This window comes from Vombatus ursinus, unplaced genomic scaffold (genome assembly GCF_900497805.2).
Source record: "Vombatus ursinus unplaced genomic scaffold, bare-nosed wombat genome assembly UNPS02014935.1, whole genome shotgun sequence".
NCBI lineage: Eukaryota > Metazoa > Chordata > Mammalia > Diprotodontia > Vombatidae > Vombatus > Vombatus ursinus.
In genome coordinates, this window is record NW_020954713.1 from 7,458,448 (window position 1) to 7,474,432 (window position 15,985).

General features: G+C 41.6%; 1 protein-coding gene across 1 annotated transcript in view; it reads left to right on the plus strand.

Annotated features, from left to right (window-relative positions):
- The window catches only part of RIMBP2 (RIMS binding protein 2), a 509,773-nt gene that overhangs the window by 451,089 nt on the left and 42,699 nt on the right, over nt 1–15,985 (plus strand). The window contains 2 exon segments of the mRNA XM_027844231.1: nt 405–1,217; nt 15,843–15,985. The exon segment at nt 15,843–15,985 is cut by the window's right edge and continues 1 nt beyond it. Coding sequence (XP_027700032.1) covers nt 405–1,217; nt 15,843–15,985 — 956 coding nt within the window.

A 15,985-nucleotide genomic window follows, 5' to 3' on the forward strand; every position in this document is an offset into this window, starting at 1 on the left:
TTTGTAGAAGTTGGGATTTTAGCTGGGGCTTGAATGAAGGTAAGAGGCAGAGGCAAGAAGGGAGAAAATTCCAGGCATGAGGGACAGACAGTAAAAATGCCTGGAATTAGGGGAGGGGGTGTCTTGTTGGAGAAAAAGCAAGGAGAGCAGTGTTACTGGATGGCAGAGTAGGTGGGAGAAAGTAACTTTTCATAAGGCTGGAAAGGCTGTTCAAGCAATCATATATTATCTAACCATATGAACTTCCCAGGAACTCAGGGTTTGTATATCCTTTGGGGCCATTTTCAGAAATAACACCTCCCTGGTTCTCAACCTTTCTAATGTATCAAAACAAACTGTGTCAAGGCAAGGCAAAACTCCAGTTATGTTCATTGTGTGGTAATGCTGTTCTTTGTTCTCAACAGGAGAACTACTAGATGGACAGAGAGGACTGGTCCCTTCCAACTTTGTGGATTTTGTCCAGGATAATGAATCCCGCTTGGCCAACACACTGGGGAGTGAACAGGATCACAATTTTATCAACCATTCTGGTGTGGGCTTGGAAGGAGAAAGCATCCTAGATCTGAATTCGCCCACCCAAGGAGACTCCAGCATCATCAACGATGGGGCTGGGACGCTGGATGTGAACATTGATGAGATTGGAGAAGACATTGTGCCTTACCCTAGACGAATCACCCTTATCAAACAACTAGCCAAAAGTGTTATTGTGGGCTGGGACCCCCCGGCTGTGCCACCAGGATGGGGGACAGTGATCAGCTACAATGTCCTTGTTGACAACGAGACCCGCATGAATCTCACCCTGGGGAGCAGAACTAAAGCCCTGATTGAAAAGCTGAATATTGCAGCCTGCACGTACCGGATCTCCGTGCAGAGCATCACAAACCGGGGGAACTCGGACGAGCTCCAGTGCACCTTGCTCGTGGGCAAGGATGTCATCGTGGCCCCTTCCCACTTACGGGTGGACCACATCACTCAGATTTCAGCTGAGCTCTCCTGGCTCCCAACCAACAGCAATTACAGCCACGTCATCTTTCTCAACGAGGAGGAGTTTGACATCGTCAAGGCCGCAAGGTATAAGTATCAGTTTTTTAACCTGAAGCCCAACATGGCTTACAAGGTGAAGGTTTTGGCGAAACCCCACCAGATGCCGTGGCAGCTTCCTCTGGAGCAAAGAGAAAAGAAGGAGGCCTTTGTGGAGTTTTCTACTCTGCCAGCAGGTTGGTCCCATTGTCTCCCTTGTATTTAATTCAGTGAACCTCTTAAAAGCCTCCTAGGTACAAGGCACTGTGCTAAGCATTTCATAGATAACAATTATTGAAGAAAAATCATTAACATTAATACTGTACTACATGTTTTAGGTTCATCTACCAGAAACAATTCTATTTTATTTAACATTAATTTAACATACAGATATTCCTAGCTTGGAGGGAAAGATGTCCAAATTGTAATAGTCCTCCACGTCTATTGACGTAACTTTCTGCCCCAAGCTAATTTTAGGTAACCTTTATCAGAATCTTGAACAAAACAAAGATCTCAATATATAAAAATACAGTTGGGGTTTATTATCCAGAATTGTTATATAAGCAAGTCACCATCTCATTCATCCCATTTCCTAGTGGGAAGGATGGGATATCAAGATGGAAAATCTTTTCTGAATAGAGGACATGAAGCTGCCTCCCTTTCATAGGAGTAGAGGATATTTCCCTTAGGTGGGTCCTTTAGGGGTGGAGAAGACAGTAATACAAATAAGAAAAAAGTTATTCCTTGTTAAAAGGTTGGGTTTCTCCACCTTGGGCGGCTAGGTGGCACCATAGTGCACAGAGCACTGGGCTTAGAATCAGGGAGATTAATCTTCCTGAGTTCAAATCTGGCCTCAGACACTTCCTAGCTGTGTGACCCTGGGCAAGTCACTTAACCCTATTTACCTCAGTTTCCTCATCTGTAAAATGAGCTGGAGAAGGAAATGGCAAACCACTCCAGTATCTTTGCCTGGAAAACTCCAATGGGGTCACAAAGAATTAGACATGACTAAACAACAACACTTCCCCCTTAATCCATTTCTCTAAAAAAAAGCCCTTTTGTCCCCAACTTATCCAACTTTGCAAGGATTTTAGAAAGGGCTTTTTAAAACAAAGAAATTTTTTTCTTAATATTTCTAGAGAAACTAATGAGGAGGTTTTTAATATGCTTCTACATAATGCTATAGTCCCTACCCCTGGTAGCTTCTCCAGGGGTAGGGAACCTGTGGCCTCAAGGCCACACGTGGCATTGTAGGAACTTGGGTGCAGTCTTTTGACTGAATCCAAACTTCACAGAACAAATCCCTTTAATAAAAGGATTTGTTCTGTAAAACTTGGACTCAGTCAAAGGGCCACGCTTGAGGACCTAAAGGGCCAAATGTGGCCTCGAGGCTGCAGGTTCCCCACCCCTGTATCTATTCTTTTAGACAGATAGAGCAGGATAGGGTGTTATGTATGGGAGGGACCACTGTCAGTTATGGATACAGGGGAGATGCTCCATGGCCTCAGATAAGAGATATAGTAGATAAGGTGTTTATGGGTAGGGGAGAATACTATCATTCAAGGGTTTGGGGAGGATGCAGCAGGATACCAGATAAATGTATACAAGGCAAGGTGTTATGGTTAGAAGAGAATACCATCAACCATGGGTATAGGGAAGATAGCCCTAGATAAGAATAATACAAGGTTTGGGGTGTTATAAATAGGAGAGAATAGTATCAAAAAGGGAAGGGGGATCACTCTGAATAATCAACAGGATCATAATTTCACTGAGGTCTGGGGTGAGTGGGTGGCAGCAGGAGAGATTTTGTGCAAAAGGTGGTACCTGAGCTGATTCTTGAAGGAAGAAGAAGCTGCATAGAGGTGCCATATTTAGCCATTCCCAGATGGTCCATTTCACCCAGATTATAGAATATGGGAAATATGTCGGTGTTTGTTTGAGGGGTTTATGAAATGAGTCTTAAAAGGTAGGTTAGCTCTAAATTATGACAGTCTCTAAATGTCAGGCCAAAGAGTTGATAGGAGAGCCACCAAAGCTTCTTAAGCCAAGGAATGGCATGCTTTAGGAAGATTATTTTGACAAGTATATGAAGGACAGAATAAAGAAGTGAGATACTGGAGGCAGGAAGAACAGTTTAGAAGGTTTTTACTGTAGCTCCAGTGAGAAGTCATGAAGACCCTGTCATAAAGTGGCAGCAGCATGAATGGAAAGTAGGGGACAGATTGCCAAGATGTCGTAGAGACAGTATCAAAAGGAATTAGCAATTGGAGGCCAAGAAAGAGAAAGGGATCCTACAATATCCCCTGAAAATGACTGAGGTTTTAAGTCTGAGTGATTGGGAGAGTGGTGTCATCATCAATGAAAATGGAGAAATTGGAAGGAGAGGCAGCTCTAAGGAGGGAGAAATAAATAATGATGATGATAATAATGGTGATGATGATGACTAACATTTACATAACACTAAGGTTTGCAAAGGGCTTTACATGTGTTACTTCACTTGATTTTTATAACACTATAAGGTAGGTTTTTAATTCCCTTTTTACAGATGAAGAGATTGAGAGGTAAAATCTAGGGTCACAGGGCTAGTGTCTCTGGCTGGACTTGAACTCAAGTCTTGCTTGCTCCAGGTTCAGCTGTCTATCCACTGCACCATCTGGCTACCTCAGATGAATGCTACATTGGACATGTTGGGTCTCAGGTGTTGGTGGGACTCCAGGGTGGACCTATTTCCCGGGAAATGGAAGATGTGCAGCTGCAGCATAGGAGAGAGATTAGGGTATTCTATCTATGTCTAAATCTGTATTTATATCTATAGTTTTGGAGATTAGGATACTACATCTAAAGAGAGAGAGAGATAGATAAATGGATGGATGGATGGACAGATAGATAGGATGTGTCTATCAACATCTAAGAGTCATCTGCATAGTGATGGTAATTAAGCCCATGGGAGCTGATGAGGTCATCAAGAGAGAAGGTATAGATAGATAAAAAAAAGAGACCCTAGAACAATAAGAGGCAGATGTTCAACTAGGCGAGGCAACCACTGATCAGATGGTTTAAACACTAAGTCTTTGGTGTCTATAGTAGCCCCTGGTGACTGGTTAAGAGAATTGAGACATGACCTCTGCCCTACCCTGGGTTTTTTTTTTTGTCCTGTAATATAATCTGGTAGACAGCTAGAAGATTTATGAAACACAAACACACACACACACACACACACGCCTCCCCTCACTGCAAGAGTTCAACATTCATGGTACAGTAGAAAGATTGCTGAAATTTAGAAAAAGAGGATCCAGATTCAAGTCCCAGCCCTGCCAAATATGACCCATATTTTTGTTGTGTTATTCGGTCATTTTTTAGTTGTGTCCACCTCTCTGTGACCCCAACTGGGGGTTTTCTTGGCAAAGATACTGGAGTGGTTTGCCATTTCTTTCTCCAGCTCATTTTACAGATGAGGAAACTGAGGCAGACAGGGGGAAGTGACTTGTCCAGGATCACACAGCTAGGACATGTCTGAGACCAGACTTGAACTCAAGAAAATGAGTCTTCCTGACTCACTGTGGTGCCATCTGGCTGCCCTGTGACCTGTGTTACTTTGGGTAAATCACTTCTCCTCTTTTTGCCTCAGATTTCTCAATTGTGAACTGGACTAGATGACCCCTAAGGACTCCTCCAGCTCTGAGTCTATGACCTTACAATTCCCCAAGGACCTGCAATCTGCCAGAAACTATGTTGGACAAAAAACAACAATATCAAAAAATAGTCCCTGTCTTCAGGAAGGGCAGCTAGGTGGTGCCGTGGATAGAGTGCAGGCCTTGGAGTTAGGAAGACTCCTCTTTCTGAGTTCAAATCCAGCTTCAGACACTTACTAGTTGTGTGACCCTGGTCAAGTCACTTAACTCTGTTTGCCTCAAAGACAAAGTGAAAGTCCAGCAAAAAGGGGGTGAGGGTGGGGCGGGGACAATAATTAGAAACAGAAAAATTCCAAAGAACAGCTTTTCTATGTCATCTCTCATTTATTCTTTTTACCAAACATTCCCTGTCTGTTTTCTCATTCTAATGTTGCCCATGATTCTCACTTAATGTTCAATGCTAAAATCAATTGCTGTTCTTGTTCAGTTGCTTTCAGTCATGTCTAACTCTTTGTGATCCCATTTGGGGTTTTCTTGGTAAAGATGCTGGAGTGGTTTGCCATTTCCTTCTCCAGCTCATTTTACAGATAAGGAAACTGAGGCCAACAAGGTTAAGCAATTTGTACAGGGTCACACAGCTAGTGTCTGAGGCCAGATTTGGACTCAGGTCTTCCTGATTCCAGACCCAGCACTCTATCCCCCGTGCCACCTAACTGCTAAAATCAATACTAAATAAAGCCAGAGGATCAGATAGAATGTAAACTCCTTGAAGTTTACATAAGAGACTTATTTCATTTTTATCTTTGCATCTGCAACACCTAACCCAGTACCTGTCATGTAATTCAGTACTCCAATGGATATATGTTCTCTTTGATGCAAATTTTCCCTTCAAAGGTGAAGATCAAAACCCATCTACACCCCCCATCCTGTGCAATTTCCCCATGTCATCCCATAAGTTTGCCATGAGGGGTCTGCCAGGCATGCTGGGAAACTTTCTCGATTTCTGTTAGCATCTTGAGACTGCCAAAGGTATTTATACTGCATCAATCAATCAACAGATATTTATTAGGCTCTTAATGTGTGTTAGGTCCTATACTAAGTGCTGGGAATACAAAGAAAAAACAAAACTAGTTTCACCTTGCCCTCAGCGAGTTTATATTCTAATTTGGAAGACTAGATGTACATAAGTAGATATGTACAATATGTTTGCTACTTTATGACCTTGGACATCTCCATTTTACAGACAAGGAAACTGAGGCTGAGGGGTGAACTGAATTGCTCAGGGTCACACAAGCTTATAAGTGTCTGAGGAAGAACTTGAATTCAGGTCTTCTTGATTCCATCTACCTGTTATACCACCTAGCTGCCTGTGATGATGGGAGTATAGAATGGAAAGGAAGAGAGGTAAAATGAGTGATGAAAAGTGATCTAATTTGGCTGGAATGTTGACTAAGAGGGAATACGGCACAAGTTATGACTGGGAAGGTAATCTGAAGCTGGATGATGAAGGACCTTGAACACAAAGGTCAGGGGTCATATGTCATTCTATAAACAATGGGGAGCCCCAAAAGGTTTTTGAGTAGAGGATGCATGTGTTCCACAGGGTGCATTAGGGTAATGACTGAGACAAGAGGAGAGAAGGATGGGTTTAAAAGGGGATAGATACTGGCTGGATATGGTGGCTACATGTCCTGCTGCTGGGGAGGCTGAGGCTGATGGATCACTTGAGCTTGGGAATGCCTGGTTGGAGTAGGGTTAGAGCCACTCCACAATAAGTCTGGCATCAATATGGTGAACTCCTGGAAATGGAGGGACACCTGGCTGCCCAACCCCCACTCACATCAGATATCGTCAGGGTAGACCTTCTGGGCTGAACAGTATTGGGATTGAGCTCATGAACTATTATCACACCTGGGGGAGAGAGGAAGCTCTAATCTCTTGCCTACAAAATAAGGGAGGGATGGAGAGGATAGACTGGAAGTTAAAAGAGGTTAGTATAATCACCTAGGTTAGAAAAGAATATGAGCTGAGATCATGGCGATGGGAGGGAAAAGAAGGGGCTTAGATATGAATGTATTATGGATAGAAAAATGAAGGATTTGATAACTGGTTGGATATGTACAGCCAAAGATAAGGAAGAGACAAGGATGAGTCAAGGCAGCCAGGTGACATAGTGTATAGAGTTTCAGACCTGAGTCAGGAAGACATGAGTTCAAATTTGACCCTCAGACATTTACTAACTGGGTGACCCTGGAAAGTCACTTACCCTCTGTCAGTCTCAGTTATCTTATCTCTATAATGGGGATAACAGCAGCACCTATATCCCAGGGCTGCTGTGAAGATCAAATGAGATATTTTTTCTTGTTTTTTTTTAAAATATTTTTCCCCAATTACATGTTAAAACTATTAACATTTTCTAAAAAAAAAGTTTTGAGTTTCAAATTCTATCTCTCCTCCCCTCCCCACTCCCTGAGATGGTAAGCAATCCCATATAAGTTATACATGTGCAATCATGTAAAACATTTCCATATTAGTCATTTTCTACAAGAAGACTCGAACAAAAAAAAAAGAATTAAAGGAAGGAAGGTGAAAATATGAAAATAAAATATGAAAGAAAAAAGAAAACAAGAAAGAAAAAAATGAAAACAGCATGCTTCAGTCTGCATTCAGATATCAGTTCTTACTCTGGAGACAGCATGTTTCATCATGAGTCCTTTGGGATTGTCTTGGATCATTGTATTGCTAAGAATAGATAAGTCATTCACAGTTCTTCATCTTACAACATCATTGTTACTATGTACAGTGTTCTCCTGTCTCTGTTCATTTCACTTTGCATCAGTTCATGTAAGTCTTTCCAGGTTTTTTCTGAAATCATCCTGCTCATAATTTCTTATAGCACAATAATATTCCATCATAATCATACACCACAATTTGTTCATTCATTCCCCAATTGATGGATATCTCCTTGATTTCCAAATCTTAGCTATCACAAAAAGAACTGTTATAAATATTTTTGTACAAATAGGTCCTTTTCTCTTTTTTTGAATGAGATAGTATTTGTAAAGCCCTTTGCAAACCTTAAATCTCTAAATAAATACTAGCTATTATTAGATGACTTCAAGGTGGTGAGCCTGGGGGAGTAAAAAGACAGTGACTCTCTGAACAGAAACAGAGAGACAGGGGGAGACCTTAGGAAGTGGTGAGTAGAGAATCCAAGATTCTTGAAACAGGGACTGCCATGGTCAGACATGGGTTTTAGGAGGATTATTTTGGCAGCTGGACCCAGCATGGATTAGGCAGGGGAGAAACTGAAAGCAGGGAGCCAGGTAGGAAGCTATTGTAGTACTCTAGGTGAGAGATTTAGATAGTGGCCTGAAAGAGAGGTCACCATGGGAGTGGATAGAAAGGAATGGATATTAAAGATATCGTGGAAGGAGAATTAACAAGTCTAAGCAATTGATTTGGATATATTGCTATGTGAATAGTGTGGTGGGTAAGACTAAAGAAAGAATTGAGCTTTATAATCTGGGTGCAAGGGAGGATAGAGGTTACCTTTAAAATAAGTAGGCAAATTTCAAGGAGGGCAAGGTTGAGGGTGAGAAGAATGAACTGATCCTGTATCATTTTCTTATTGATCTCATTTACAATTAATTGCTTCTGTTCTGTAACTGCTTAAGTCGTGGTTCTTTGTCTCTGAACTTAGCTCAGAGATTCAGCTGACCTATAATGGGTTAAGTTTAAAAATCCAGCTCTCCTGCTAAACACTTACCTATTCGTGTCTCAAGAAATTTAGCTGACCTTGGTGGATGGATGTCAACATAAGGGAGTCAGCTCTAGTATCTTTGCACCACCAAGCTATCCTTCAAGGACATCTAGTTTGCTATCCAAAAGATCTGATCCTTACCTCTAAACCTTGCAGCTGCACTCAAAGAATGAACATTTCTGAGTCTCAAGAGAGAATGGGGGGGGTCATCACTAGCCTCCTTTACCAAACTTCCAACCAATCATATTGTTCCCTGCGCCTCAGCTCTATACCCAGTCATGTTGTCCTCAATCCCATGATGTCATCTGTTCTCCAAGAACCTATAAAATGGGAGCTATCTGTCTACTCAGGTCTTTGGCATGAATGGAGGCAAGTAATTGACCCATTTATTGATAGCTATATACATCACTATTAATAAATGTTATCTTGCTCAGAGACTGGCCTCAGTTTACCTTTTTGTTAAATTTCACCCATGATAAGGGGATGATAGTAAGTACCATTTTAGACATGTTAAGTTTGAGGTGCCTATTGGGCTTCTAGGTGGAGATGTCCATCATAATAGTAATCACTAATCATAAAATACGGCACTTTAAGATTTTCAAAGTGCTTTGAATATGTTATCTCATTTGATACAAATGCTAGCTATAATGATGATAGCAATTATCATTTGATCCTCACAACTACTCTTTGAGGTGCTATTCTTATCTACATTTTACTGCTGAGGAGAAACTGAGGCTGAGAAAACACTTGACTAGGGTCACACAGGGAGTAAGCATCAGAGACAGGATCTGAATACAAGTCTTTCTGACTACAAGTCTAGTGCTTTAACTGGAGCTTTGGAGAGGCATGAAGGCTATCAATACAGACTTGAGAGTCATTAGCATAAGAGGTGATAATTAAAGTCTTGAAGTTCATGAGATCACTGAGAGAGGATGTAGCTAGAGAAAAGGGGAAGTGCCATTATTTTCCTATTATATAGATGAGGAAAATGAGGTCAACAGGTTAAGTGAGTTGCTCAGGTTCACATGGCTAGTAAATTCCTGAGGCCTGATTTGAGCTCAAGTCATCTTAACTCCAGGTCCAGAGTTCTATCTACTGAACCTCTTTGAAAGGGGAGAGAAATAAGGGGTGATGGCTTGAAGGGACATCATGATTATATGAAGGTATATTAAGGACTGAAGAGGGCTGGACACACTTGTAGGAAGCAGTGAGAGAGCCAACCGGTTAAGGAGACATTGAAGAGGAGAAACAAAAGGGGTAATAATGATGGAGAGGCAAATAAGATGAGATAAAAAGTATAAATAGATCACTTGCCCTCCCTGGGCCTCAGTTTCCTCAGGTGTAAAAAAAAAAAAGAAGGGATGGCACCAAATAGCCTCTAAGTCTCCTTCCAGCTCTGGAGCTGGTCTTCGTCTGGTCTCTGACGATGGAGAAGAGTTGACTTTGGCTAGAATAATTAATTAACTTGCTGTAGGGGACAGAGCTCTGGATTGAGTCAGAGGAATCTAGTTTGAGTCTGCTTTGCCACAGGGCAGCTGCATGATCTAGAACAGATCATTTAATATCTCTGGGCCTCTACTTGAAAAATCTGTAAAAAGAAGAGATTGGAGTCAAGTATCTCTAAGAACCACCACTGGTACAAGCCTGGAGTAAAAGAGGAGAGAATACGTGCTGATGGAGAGAGGTTTCGAGGGACAGAATAGGAAACTCATGATGGATAGCCCCATTTTTCTCAATAAGGTAAGAGCTGAGGTCTTTTGTTCAGAGGAGGAGGGAAAGGTCAGATAGAAGACTTGAGAAAGAAGTTGAATGTAAGCTCCTTGAGGACAGGGGTTGTTTTTTTCATCTTTACCTTTGGATCCCCTCCATCTGGGACAGAGCATGAGCATTTGTGACCTTATACTTGAGGAAAGAGAGGTTTATTCCAGTCTCTCTCCCTGGTGATCCTTTGTTGTTATGTAATCATTCAGTTGTGTCTGACTCTTCATGGCCCCGTTTAGGATTTTCTTGGCAAACATGCTGGAGTGGTTTGCCATTTCCTTCTCCAGCGCATTTTATAGATGAGGAAACTGAGACAAACAGGGTTAAGTGACTTGCCCGGGGTCACATAGCTAGCAAATGTCTGAAGCTGAATTTGAACTCAGGTATTCCTAACTCCAGGCCTGACACTCTATCCATCACCACCTAGCTGCTAATGATCCTTCCTCTTCCTTTTTTTCTTTTTCTTTTTTTTTTTTTTTTTTTTTTTGCTGTGAGATAGAGTCATCATCTTAATAAGCCTTTCCCTGCAAAGGGCGTTTAGTGGAGCGATTGTTACCGTTCCAGGTTGGCAATACCTTATCACCCATGCTAATGAGGCATTACTAAATGAATTGTCTTCAATTCAGCCTCCATGGAATGAATGTGTAATTTAAACCTGTCGTTCAAGGATGAGATTTCCTTTAAAATGTAGCAATCTTTTCACCAGTAGCAAGACTAATGAGGTACCTCCTGAAAAATAACCACTCAGCAGCTGCGGGACCAGTGAGGAAGCCTCTGGCCCATTTGGCCACTGATAATGATGGTAAAGAGTCTTTCCTTATTTCAGATCGGGGGTAAGTCTCTGCCTGTAAAAGGAAAGGCTTGGACCAAGGGGCTTGTGAGGTCCCTTCCAGCACAAAGTCTATGATGCCTGGATTTGGGGCACTGGACACGATGGACAACATTGTGTCTCCAGTGGAAAGGAAGCTCCCTGAGGGCAGGGACTATTTTCATTCTTGTCTTTTTTTCCCATAGGTTCATAGATTTAGGACTGGAAGGGATCTTTTAGCTTATCTAGTCCAATCCCCTCATTTTATAGATAAGAGAGCTGAGGCCCAGAGAAGCTGACTTACCCAAGATCTCACAGTCAGAGTTAATATTTGAACCTCCAAATCCACTGCTTTTTCCATGATGTCTTATCCCTTTTTGGATTACTAAATTTAATCGGTGTTTAGTATTTCTAGTCTTTTTTATTGTTTTACAATAATCCACTCTTTCTTGAGAGATAGTAACGTGGCTGTCCCCTATGCCTAGAATTCTCTCCCTCTTCATCCCTGTCTCCTTCCCTGGCTTCCTTCAAGTCTCAGCAAAAATCTCACTTTCTACAAGAAGCCTTTCCCAATCCCCCTTAATATTCATGCCTTCCCTCTGAGATTACCTCCAATTTACCATATATATATATGCATATATATATCTATATATATTCTATTTGTACATGCATATCATTATCATTTCCCCACTGGACTGTGGGCTTCATGAAGACAGATAAATAGTATCTGCTTTTGTTTGCATTCCTAGTACTTAACATAGTATCCAGCACACAATAGTTGCTTAATGAAGCCTTGTTAACAAATTGACTTTCCAGAACCTTAAACAGTGCAAGCTTAGCCCATAAGAGATGCTTAGGATCACAGATTGAGATGGAAAGGACCCTGGAGATCTTTAGTTTCAACTCCCTCATTTTTTTAGATGATGGAACTGAGGCACGGAAAGGTATAGTTACTTACTCAAAAATCTTATGGAAAATAAGTATCAAAACCCAGATCCTCTGATTTTAAATCTGGCCCTCCCTCCATCATATCATGCTGCTTAATTAATGTGTTTTGCATTGGATTCAATTACGTTATCATTTTGCCTCTTTCCGAGAAGTTAAAAAATGATGCTTACAGAGGTTTGGGAAACTTACCCATTGACCTGTAGCTAGTGAATATCTGAGCTAGGATTTGTACCCAGATCTGCAGGGTAAAAGTCTGAGAATCATTCTCCTAGCCCACACTGTCTCTTGAGTGAGTCTCTTGCTTGTTTTTCTTGGTAAAAGTTATTTGTTTGGGAGGTGGGAGAAAAAGGAGAGGAATGCGGTGTTTGCTTATTTTGAAATGTAACAGCCCCTTCTTGCTAGGTGGCTCAATGGATGGAGCATTGGGCCTGAAGTTGGGGAAGACCTGAGTTCAAATCCAGCTTCAGACATTTACTAGGCGTGTCACCAGGACAAGTCACTTAACCTCTGTTTGCTTCAGTTTCCTTACCTGTAAAATGGTGATAATAATAACTCACTAGCTATGTGACACTGAGCAAGCCACTTTACCCTGTTTGCCTCAGTTTCCTCATCTGTAAAATGATCTGGAGGAGATGGCAAATGGCTCCAGTATCTTTGCCAAGAAAATCCCAAATGGGGTCACACAAAGAGTCAGACATAACTGAACAACAATAAAAATATTTTTATCGGTTTTTTTTTTTGCTTTGGACATTATTTATTACTGTTTTGTCTTTTCCTGGGCACTACCTTGAAAACTACATAATAGACAGCCAGTGAGAGCCAAAAAGACCTTCAACAAATAGGCAAATTCACTCAAATCTCAGCTCAGGTACTCACTACGTATAAGATCTTGAATAATTCACTTAACCCCTGTGGGCTTCAGTTTCCTCATCTATTAAAGAGATGGGATTGAATTCTATTTGTATTGGGCATATATTGGGCATAATTCAATAAACATTTGTTAGGCATCTGTGATATACCAGGCCTTGTGCTCAGTGCTGGAGAGGCAAAGATTTTTGAAATGGAAAGTCCTGCCCTCAAGGAGTTTACCTTCTTCTGGTGGTGGTGAGGGGGATACACATACGTAGGTAAGAATGTGATGGTAGACTGAGGTCTGAGCAAATAGCGTTCAGAACAAGGGGAGTGATGGTCCCACTGCCCTTTGGTCTTCCCGACCACATCTGGTATAGTGAGTTCTGGGTCGCATATTCCAGAAAGGACATTGATAATTTGGAGGGCTTCCAGCAGAGAATAAACCTAAATGGTCAAGGGATTCAAAATCATGACAAATTACAACCAAGTGAAGGAATTTATGTTTTGAGGATCAAATGAGATAATACATGAACAGCACTTTACAAACCTTAAGATGCTATATAGAATCTAGGTATCATTATTATTATTATTATTATTATTTGTTGTTCAGTTATTTCAGTCATGTCATCATGACCCCATTTAGGGTTTTCTTGGCAAAGATACTGAAATGGTTTGCCATTTCCTTCTCCAGCTCATTTTACAGATGAGGAAACTGAGGCAAACAGGGTAAAGTGACTTGGCCGGGATTGCCCAGCTAGTAAGTGTCGAAGGTTGAATTTGAACTCAGGAAGATGAGTCTTCCTGACTCCAGGCTTGGCAAGATGGGACTACTGTGGACAGAGGGAGCCACTGGAATTTATTGAGTAGAGTGCACATGATCAGACCTGTGATTTAGAAAATTTGCTTTGGCAGCTGATTGGAGTGGGGAGAGATTTGAAGCAGGAAGATCTACCAAAAGCCTATTACAATAGTCCAGGCACAAGATAATGAGGTCCTATACCAGGTTATATGAGTAGATAAAAAGGAGGGCTCATACAAGAGATACCATAGAGTTAGAAATAACAACATTTGGCAATGAATTGGACATGTGGTATGGAGGAGAGAGCACTGATTCTGGAATCTCAGCAACTGGGTAAAAGCCTCTCTGATGCTTACTGCCTGTGTGCCCTTGAGCAAATCACTTTTCTCTGGGCCTCAGTTTCCTCCTCTGTAAAAGGTGAATGACGATACTTGTCCTTCCTCCTTCATGGGGTGAAAAAAGGGTTACATCAGTATGAGCTGCTGCTCCAATGAATTTTATCTCACATAGTAGAGTGGAGAGCCCTGTCAAAAGACCAGGTATGGAATCCCAACTAGCTGTATAAACTTGGGCTAATCACTAAACCTTTGTCAACCTCAGTCTCTAAAATGGGAATAACCATCCCTGTTCTACTTACCTCAGAGGCAAGACCTTAAAGTGCTAAAGATACATGTCTTCTCCATTAAGCTCCTTGAGGACAGGGACTGATTTTGTTTTGCCTTTTTCTTACCACACTGCCTGGAACAGAGTAGGCTTCTAATAAATGGTGGTTCATCTAAAATTTGCATGAAGTGAACTTTGTATTTCTTCTATATATCTTGACTACTCTGATTTCCATTTAGCGTGGAGAGAGAAATCTGAACAAATGTTCTTAGCAGGATAAGCTAGTCAGTATGCTAGGTTTGTATTATGGAATTCAATTCAATTCAATTCAACAAGCATTTAATGGTCACCTAGCTGGGATAGTTGATGGAGCACTTGACTTGGAAACAGGAAGACCTGATTTCAAATTCTGCTTTAGACACTTACTAGCTCCATGACCCTGATTAAGTCATTTCATCTCTCTCAGCCTCAGTTTCCTCATCTGTAAAATGGCGATAATAATAGTACCTACCTCACAGGGCCGTTGCAAGGTTCAGATGAGATAGCATATATAAAGTGCTTTGCAAATCTTGAATCTTTCCATAGCTAGCTAGCTAAGTACCTACTTTGTGCTAAGCACCATGCTAGCCCAACACAGAGGGTCAAGTTTGTGGGCCACTGTTGGTAGAATCATCCCACAGAGCCCACAAACACATCGAAACAAACAAACAAACACACAAACCATGAATGATTTTTGATGGGTAAGGTGCCCTCCCCAGCAAGAAGCAGCTGTTTCCCTGGCAGCTTCCGCCTCTTTGCCATAGCTGAAATGCTGCAAACAAAGGCATTTATCTATCTCAGGGCAGCTCCAGGGACAGACAATAAGTATTTGTTTATCTGCCTTTGGCAAACACAAAGCAATTATGATGCCTCAAATCTCCATACACTTGTCCCTCTGTTGGGAACCATGCCATGGAAAATTGTTATTTAAAATAAAGACCGGGAGAGGAATTCTCCCAACAGAGGAGATGCTCTCCCAGGAGCAAGGGGATTCCTGAAAGATGGGGACCCTTGAGAAGGAAAGGAGGGATTATTTGGGCATATAATCTGATCCATAGCTGTTGCCTGGTTGTCCCATATATAGGAGTCTTATCTTCCCCTAGCTAAACTGTAAACTCCCTGAGGGCAAGGAATTTAGGGCGCTCCTCTGATCTAAATCCTTCATCACCTACCAGCTGGACCAGGAAGCTAAAAAATTAGTGCTATCCCAAAAATAGAATGAGCTGCCTTGTGAGGTTGTCTGTGCCCCTTCACCAGAGGTCTCTGAGCAAAGATCCAATGGTCGCTGGTAGAGAATGTCACAGAATAGATTTTTGCTCAATATATCAGACTAGATGGTATCTGAGGTTCCTTTTAGCTTTGAGATTCTGTAACTTTCATAATTTCCACTTTCCAAACCTTTGAACTAGCTATTAACATCTTTTCCCACTATTTCCCAAATGTTTTTTATTCCCTTCTGCACTTCCCTAGACACTTTGCTTTTCTGAGACTAAGTGTGTGATCCTGGGTCATATGTAGAAGGACATACCCTCCCAATCTTACAACACTGGAAATAAGTGACAACCACCCTCCAAATTCAAGTAGTTACTCAATGAAGGGGTCTCTTGATTGTTGTAGGTCCTCCAGCTCCACCTCAAGAAGTCACCATTCAAGCCGGGACCACTCCAGCAACCATACAGGTCTCCTGGAAACCACCAACTCTCACACCCACTGGGATGTCCAATGGAGCCAACGTATCTGGCTATGGTGTTTATGCAAAA